At 42.7% G+C, this 9,000-nt stretch overlaps 2 protein-coding genes across 2 annotated transcripts; both read left to right on the top strand.

The window, feature by feature from the left end:
- The first annotated feature begins 1,609 nt into the window (after positions 1-1,609).
- LOC144265421 (ameloblastin-like) lies at positions 1,610-5,343 on the top strand. The gene is given in 3 exon segments (XM_077818061.1): positions 1,610-1,771; positions 3,880-4,119; positions 5,257-5,343. Coding segments are annotated over 3 exon segments (489 nt in total).
- Positions 5,344-7,504: 2,161 nt separating this feature from the next.
- On the top strand, positions 7,505-8,000 carry LOC144265420 (ameloblastin-like). The gene is given in 3 exon segments (XM_077818060.1): positions 7,505-7,541; positions 7,544-7,957; positions 7,960-8,000. Coding segments are annotated over 3 exon segments (492 nt in total).
- The last annotated feature ends 1,000 nt before the right edge of the window (positions 8,001-9,000 follow it).

Here is a 9,000-nt window from a genome sequence, read left to right as displayed (position 1 = left end):
CCAGATAGAGCTCTGAAATTTAAATGACTGGAGGCTGATTATATGCCTCCTAGACACAGATTTTGCTCTGCCAGTAAGTCATATCTGTCTATCAAACTATAAGTTGTTCATTAGCATAAAACATCAAAAAACAATCTGTCATTCTCTTTGGATTCCATGCATGGTATCTGGTGTGATTATGCTGCACAAGTTGTACATCTGGGTTTATACTGACAAGATAACAGCTGTTTATGGTCAAGATCTAGGACCAGATTTTCAGAAGTGCTCAGCATCCTGAAGCTCCTATTGTTCTCAGTAGGAGCTACCAGCTGCTGAACTGTTTGGGAAGTCTGGCTCCTCATGGCTTTATTTCTCTAAAATTCAGATAATCTCAAGATATTGTAGAGGTGGTATAGCAGTTTATTCCTTCTTAACAAAGTATGTTCATTTAAGAAATATATCTGCATCCTTTGCATTTTAAAAGTATATAACCCTCAGAAGAAAAATTGCAAGGATCGCAAGCGTTTCCTACACTAGTTGCATGTTTTTTTCCGTTTTGTTTATCTAGTCACACCCATTCTGTTGAGTGAACAATATCTAAAGAGTCCAAAAGCTGAAACTGAAGAAATCAGTCAAACCACAGACACGCTTTCCTGCAATGTACATGTTCTTCATTACACAGATTACGTGTGCGCTCTCTCTCATAGGACAATACCTCTAGTGGCATTTGATTGAGCAAATTAGCACAGGATAGAGTAGCTATAACCACAGAAGTTCACATGATCAACCACCATGCTGTTAAGACATGTAGGGTGAGATCCAAGCCTCACTGAAGTCAATGGCAAAACTCCAATTGACTTCAGTGGAATGAGGCTTTCACCTGTAATTTTGCCATGACACACCTAAAACACAAAGGCATATAGAAAACACAGAAGCCACACTAAGTATTAACGACTATTATTGTTGTTTGAAATATATTACACACAAGGGGTGGGATTTTCAAAGGTACTCAGTGTTGGCCTAACTATTTCCATGGATATCAATGAAAGTTTTGCTTGTTATCTTGAGAGCCACAGCTGAAATCATTCACCACAGTGGTTCAGGGGCATTTTCAACAACCCAGGACCTAAACGACAGCAGTGCTGCCTTGACCCAACTTCCTTCATAAATCTTCCCCGGCAACAAATTATGGCTATTGAGTAAGAGCTTAGCTGCTACGCAGCTAAGTGAAGAGAGCCTCCTGTACTCCTCTAAGGACTTCTCATTCTCAGTCATCAGTAGGTCTGATGATACACAATAGAGTCACCAATACAGACATACCTACTTATCTGGCCTCCACCTGAATAGTATCAAATGCTTCCCGAGCATCAGACAATAGACATAAGAATAGCAATCTCTCCATTCTTTCACAGCCAGCAGGATAATAAGTTTGATATTAGGGAGGATTTATTGTGTGCTTATGGTCTTGATGAAAAAAAACCAAGCCAAGGTGTCAGTACATTTTCTTACATTCCCTGATCCTTAAATTATTGATACATATTTGCAATCTGAATTCCATCAAGTTTTAATCGAGGGGAATCATAACATGGTGCTGAGTATCACTTCTTAAGTAGATCTGTTAGTGTCAGAAATGAGCATAGTACTACAGAAAACAAATTCTCTGCTTTTGCTATTCACTGAGTATACTCGGTACAACTATGGTGAACCATGTAATTAATTTTGGGTGCATGGGCTCCTGCCACCACACTCTTCATCTCCATGGTTGCAACGAAGACCACATGAGACCCAACAGGTGAGCTCTTCATGCCATTGCCATCTGGACAGGACTCCAGAAACTGTACTCAGTGACTCAACCAGGGCTCAGGAAGGTTAGGTGCATTATGGGTTTGTGCCTTACTTTGAAGCATCCAAAATGAGTCACTCACAGAGGCATGGTAGCACACATAAGGGACTAAAGGTGTGCTATGTTCCTATGAATGTCATTAAGTCACCCACAGGAAACAGACTATGAAGGCACATTTTAACAAGGATAGCTGGGATCTTCAAAAAATGCCTAAGGGAGTTAGGTAACCAAATCCCTTTGAATTGGACACCAAACTTCTCTGAGCCCTTTGAAAGATCCAGAAGATACTGGAGGGGAAGGAATATCCAGTGGCTAGAGTTAGTAGTTAGTCCAGTCCCTATTCTTGGACTCAGGGCACTCAGGTTCAATTTCCTGAATGACCTTGGCCGAGTCACTTAGCTGCTCTGTGCCTCAGTTTCCCATCTGTACAATAGGGATAATAGCACTGCCCTGCCTTAGAGGGGTGTTGTGAGGATAAATGCATTAAAGATTGTGAGGTGCTCAGGTACTATGGTAATGGGCAGGCACAGAAATACCTCAGATGGATAAGACTTTTTATAGAGAAATAAGGATTTTTCTTTTCAATGTAATTGTAAAACAGGACATGTGAATTCAGTGTTAAGGATGCAGAATTAAACAGCTCAAATCAGGAAATGGGAAACTGGGGGCTGAACACACAGTTCTGACTCTGCCATTATGTGTTCACAGTTTATCTTATATATAGGCTTGGCTCAATTGGATTTTTTAAAATCATTTTGGTGCATGATATCTCTGTTTATTTTTAAGCCATTTAGATTTGCACAGTTGTGGGAAATTGTGTGTGTGTGTGGGGGGGGAGACAATGGGGGATCAGATAATTATTTAATGACCCTAGATGTGAGACTCAAACAGTTAAAGCTTTATAACCGTGGAAACACAAAGTGCCACCATCACATCAACATATACAGCGTAAGTAGCCTTAAATCAAACGCTAATACGTTCTCAAGCAGCATTCTGCTTACTTTGTCGATCTGTAAATACCAACAATCATCTATGGAAATATCGATTTTATCCTGTGTAAAGTGAAATCGGCATTTATGGACAAAAGTCTAATCCTTCCAACCCTAGTCATATATAAATGTGAATCTAATATTGTAGAAAACAGTGATTACGTTCTGTCACATTATTTGACAGACAGGGTGTTATCACATAGACTCTGGAAGGGATCTTGACAGGCCACCTAGTCCAACCCCCTGCGCTGAAGCAGGACCAAGACTTTAAAGTCTGCATTGTAATGATGCATGGGAATAGGGATTAGCGTAATTACTCTAATACGGAGTAAGTGTAGCACAATTCAATGCTATAAACCATAGATTGTCCATCTGTGGGCCTGTGACCACACCTTTTCTCCATGGCTAGTTGAGAGTGGGATCCTGAACTCTATAGCAAGAGAGGCCCGACATTGTACTCTGTTGTCGTAAAGGATCACGGAATGAAGAAGCTAAGGACCACAGCTATAAACATTGAGAAATGCAATCAACAACCTTGGGAGAATTCTCGACATGACCACTCCAGGCAGCATTGCTGAGCTCTCATTTTTTCATATGCTGACGCCATGATATTTCTTTAATGATGTTCTTGATTTAGAAGAAAGAAAAGGAGGACTTGTGGCACCTTAGAGACTAACCAATTTATTTGAGCATAAGCTTTCGTGAGCTTATGTAAAGTGATCACTTTACATAAGCTATTACCAGCAGGAGAGTGGGGTGGGGGGAGAGAAAACCTTTTGTAGTGATAAACACCCATTTTTTCATGATTTGTGTGTATAAAAACAAACATCTTCTGTCTTTTCCACAGTATGCATCCGATGAAGTGAGCTGTAGCTCACGAAAGCTTATGCTCAAATAAACTGGTTAGACTCTAAGGTGCCACAAGTACTCCTTTTCTTTTTGCGAATACAGACTAACACGGCTGTTACTCTGAAACTTGATTTAGAAGAATGCTCCATCTGTGACATAATTTATTAACACTCCCTCGTCCTTCCCAACATGGCTACATCTCCTTCCATCTCTCCGCAGTACTATAAATATGCCTTGCCCCTGCACCCTCCACCTCTGCTATCACAGCAGATGGCTCTTCAACTGCAACAACCTCGATTACAAGCACAAAATCCTTTCCCACAACCAACTCAGATGCCTGCAAGGCAAGGCCGCAGAATGAAGTGCACCAACCATGTCCAGCAGGGACAGCCATCACTGCAGCTAGGAGAACTGCCGGGAGTCCAAGAACAGCTGGTTCTAGCTAGCAGACAACAACAGGCCATTTCCATCTGCATCTACTCCCTGATCCAAAGCCTACTGAAGTCAACAGGAATCTTTCCATTGACTGCAGTAGGCTTTGGATAGGGCCTGTACAGTATTTAATAATTTGGATGTACCTACATAAAATGAAACCAGTCAATATTTATTTCCAACTGTACGGGGAGCAGTTGGAGACTCAGCGCCACTGAAAATCAGGCTACTTGTTATGTGCCTACATTGGGAGAGATGAAGTAGGCAGGCTGGGCATGAGGGGTATATGGGGGGACTGGAGGAATCCATTGGCATAACCTGATACAAAGGGCCAGTCCCTTCTTTGCGGGCAGAAGATTTGAAATGCTCTTCTACATAGCCTAATAAAAACACTTTACAGTCACTCAACTTTGGGAAAAATATGTGCGTCTATAACCGTAACAGGGCCGGCTTCTCAGCCACAGAACATCAGTGTGGCTTCATTGACTTTTATAGACCATGCTGACTTACACCAGCTCAGTTGGCAGCCTGTAAATTGGAGGGGGGAGGGATAGCTCAGTGGTTTGAGTATTGGCCTGCTAAACCCAGGGTTGTGAGTTCAATTCTTGAGGGGGCCATTTAGGGATCTGGACCAAAAATTGGGGATTGGTCCTGCTTTGAGCAGGGGGTTGGACTAGATGATCTCCTGAGGTCCCTTCCAACCCTGATATTCTATGACCCTCCTTCTAGCTGAAGAGGGCTGTATGCAGGTCCCTCCAGCACCCATCATGCTCCAAAGATGAGAAGGGCCAGATTAAAATTCCTGTTTCTCCAAAAGTCAGAGGTTTTTCCCTCCAGAGGACAGGACTTCTGATAATGATGTCACAACACAGGCTGATCTCTTCCCAGGATATAATTCTGGAAATGCCGTTATCACCTTATTTCAGGGAATAAAGGAATACAAGATGACAGAAGCTCATAGTGTGGAGGAAAGTCAGGTAGCAAAACTCCTACCCCTATAGGCAGAGGTTCTCTAGCCAGGCCAAACTTATCTGGCTGGTGTAATGTATAGTGAAACCTTTCTTCTTTTTCATTGCCTTGGTCAGCTTAGTTCAATCCTTATTAGCTCTTAGCATTTAAGGTCTGTTTTATTTATTGTGCAATTTTTGTATTATTATATTGCAGTTACCAGCACTAGAGTATTCAGAGCAACTGGATCAGACCATAAGTAGAGATATTTATTTTATATCTTGCCTGTTAACCAGAACATGATTATCTACGTACCAAAGACTTACAGGCAGAACCTTAACTGGTGTAAATTGCCATGCTGCTGTTTGGGAGCTATGACCAACTGGAGAGCTGCCTCTTTCTGTACTATATCTCTAACAGCAAAACAGAAATTCAAAAGAGCATGTGCAAAATATCCATTTTCAATGCGGGACATAAATTCCCTTCTGTTTGCTACAAGAGTCCAAATGTTTGTTTGTTTGTTACTAAGGTATCTATGATATATTCATCATTCTTTGTGTATCTTTCTTGCATTTATCAGAGCAATTGTGTTATCTACCATTTTGTCTTGTGTTGCATTGCAATATTGTTTCCCTTTTTTCGTTTCTAAATGTACCCAGGTATAGATCAAGTAGCTCAGCAAGACCCGATAGAACAGCCACAAAGAAGCTTCTTCCTATCGCCACCCGACAATTCATTCTTTGCTCTTGTGCCGCTGTCTGATTTTAACATTTTTTTCTTAAAGCAGACAACTTTTTTTAAACGATTACTTTCTTTTATGTCCAGTTTTACCCTGGGCTGTATTATGCGCCCTATATAGCAAACCAAGGAGCAAGTCTCTCTCTTTTTTTCCTCAATCCAAGAAAAATATTAATTGAACTATTACAGTTGAAACACATATAAATGAAAGGCTGAGATTTTCAAAGCCATTAAAGGGATCTGGGTCCCCAATCCCCCTAATATTTAACGGCAACTGGGCAGTCAACTCCCTTACGCAGCTTTGAAAATCTCAGCCAAAGTTTTAACAACAGCAGAGTATTGTGTGCACTAGTCTAGATTGATCCAGGCTTTGATATGTTTCCTGTGGGGTCCTCCTGTTAGACTTGGCATCACAAGCTTCGAAGAAATGTGATAAAAACGGGTTCACGTTGATAAATCTATTGCCACTAATAGACACCACACTCTTCCTCCAAACCTTACAATAAAGTACTCATCTCCATTCCCATTATAGCTTATGATCTCTTAGCAGATCGAACACCACAGGCCTCCCAGATTATCTGGGATTTTGAAGATGTATTTATGTGTATTTCGGGGGAAGAGTTACACATTTTCCCACCTGTCTTTTTAATCCAGTGTTAAGCAAAAGCTCTATGAACCTTGTGCCAAAAAGCTTGCTCTGCCAGAGAGTGTATATACAGGGCTTACTTCAAACTTAAATTATTACAATTTATATGTCATTGACAGCCACTTTACACACCTGAGCAGTGTAAAGGGGCCTTAGTGTAAATGTGAATCAGGCTTTAAGGCCCAGATCCTCAAAGGTTGATCTCACAATGATTTCAAAGGGAATTTAGGCACCTAAATACCACTGATGATCTTGGCTCTGGTGTCCCATCAATGACAAAACCAGAGGTGAAAGTAAGCCCTTACAGTCTGGTGCGTTGTACCGGCAAGAGCCGGGACACAGCCGACCCTATCGGCAGGGGGCAGCTTCCCCAGGCCAGCAATTTAAAAGGGCCCTGGGCTCCGGCTGCTGCCCCGGGCTCTTTAAATCGCAGCCAGAGACCCAGGGCTCCCGGCCACCACCACAGCTACCGCTATCATGGGATTCCACTGGTGATTTAAAGGGCCCTGCCCCTTCCGGTTGCGGCCCCACCCCCCTGTTCAGGACCCTAGCCCTGCGCACCGGTAAGTCCCTTAAGTTACTTTCACCCCTGGACGAAACAGATAGGATGACCTGAAACCCTTGAATAGAATTTTAATGTCCTTCAACAGAAAAAGTAGTAGTTTGGGGTTGTTGGTTTTTTTTAAAGAAAAATGGAGCAAAAATCTGTAAACAGATCTGATTAGGAGTATAGGAAGATGGAAAATACTCCTTTCCCATACCTTAATGAAAAAGCCACAGAAACATTTTCTTTCATTAACAAGTGTGAAGAATTAGTAGACAGAAGACAGACAGACAGACAGATACCCCTGTGGCTGCATGAGAAAGGTTTCTATTGCTTCTGCCTGCTGTGTGATTAGACGGCTGTCAAGCCAGCAGCTTTCATCAATTGCATGAAAGCCACAGATATCGGGGCTTCTGTCCAAGCATGGCTGCTTTCTGCACCGCTGGAGCAAGTCTGACTAACCAGGATGATGGGAATGTGGTGGAACAACCTGGGTTTTTCAGGGAGGTGGAGGAGGCGCGCCTGCCTATGGGGACATGGCTCCCGGTTTTATAGGCATGGGCGCTGGATTTGGATGCCACAAAACCCAGCCCTGCAGGGAGATTTTACTGTTGAGGATGATTCACCAGCCACAGCACTCAAACCAGCAGTCCAAGGAGGGTTCAGCTTGGTTCCCCAAGGAGTCTCCCCACTTCCTGGAGTTAATCCGTCAGGTCCTGGAACTGCTGTCATCCTTCCAGAGGGGACCCCAGTGGGCCAAGAAAGCAACAACAATTTGCCAAGCCCGGGTGGTGAACCTGCAGCTCAGAGCAGAGGATCTTCAGGGGCTACTCCAGCAGCTGCTACCCCTGAAGTAACTCAAGCGCTCTCTGATAGTTTTATGCCCTTTGGTGGCGAGAGCACGCTGCCTCTGGATGTCCAGCAAGGAGCTGCTGTGGATCCTACCTTGCCCCCTGATGCCCAACATATGCTCGTGGCAGGGAATGAGGCCAACAGTTCATACAAGATGCCTGGCATTTCCAAGAGCCCTGAGTGTATTGAAGAAACACACCACTTCTGTAGTGTTCATGTATTTGCTATACCTGATGCACTGGCAAAAAGATCTACAGTCTGCTTCTATGGAGTGAGGAACAGAGCATTAAATATGCTAATCCATGTAGACAGCCATGGAAATGCTGGTGCAACCTTTTGCTTTTTAATCTTAGCTGCAAAAAAAATCACCGACCTAAACAGGTTAATGGTTCATACACTAAATTCTGCTGTTCATTACTGTCAGTTTTCTTTTCTTTATATCAGCACAATTTCAGGTGCTAGGGGAGTGCTCATGTGTATAAAACCGACACGGCGTCTGATAATCATTATTATTCATTAAACCCTCGACTTTAGAGAACGGAAAGGCATTCAGAACCACAAACTGTTTCATTAAAATTGTGAGTGTGTGTAACCCAGGCCCCAGCTCTCACTAGATGTCTTGGTCTATTCTATTGCATTGATAATTAGGTGGCGTGTAACAAACTTTTAATGAATCATGTAAGTGTTTGTTACTTTTTAAATAAAAATAACTCAAATAAAGCATTGTTCTCATGGACTGAAGGGATGGCATGTGGAGGGAGCTCCCTGTCATCCAAAATGCACCCAGCCAAACTCTCACCTTGCATCAGAAAGGTGCATAAAGACAATTTCAGCCTGGCCCTGGCTAGGATAATAGAATTTCTGCCCTATGATTTTCATTTGCTGTTCAGGGTTGCACTGTCACCAAACACGATCAGTGACTAATACAGTTACACACATGTGAATACACTTAAGAAAAGGCCACAACATAGTGAGATGTGTGCTGTATTTACAATCTGGCATCAAGTTCTAAAGAATTTGTAAAATGACTCCAGCGATGTCCCCAGTTTGAACTTTAATCCGTCACCCCAGGCGGCCAGCACCTCTTGAGGGCAGGCTGTGTCAAGAATTGGAGATTTAAAACTTTTCTGACACCCTGGTCAAACAATGTGTGTGTTGGGGGGGTACCATTGTCTGGGAC

This window comes from Eretmochelys imbricata, chromosome 5, assembly GCF_965152235.1.
Source record: "Eretmochelys imbricata isolate rEreImb1 chromosome 5, rEreImb1.hap1, whole genome shotgun sequence".
In the NCBI taxonomy this organism is placed as follows: Eukaryota; Metazoa; Chordata; order Testudines; family Cheloniidae; genus Eretmochelys; species Eretmochelys imbricata.
Note: the sequence above shows the minus strand (reverse complement) of the source record. Positions and strands in the feature narration are given on the sequence as shown.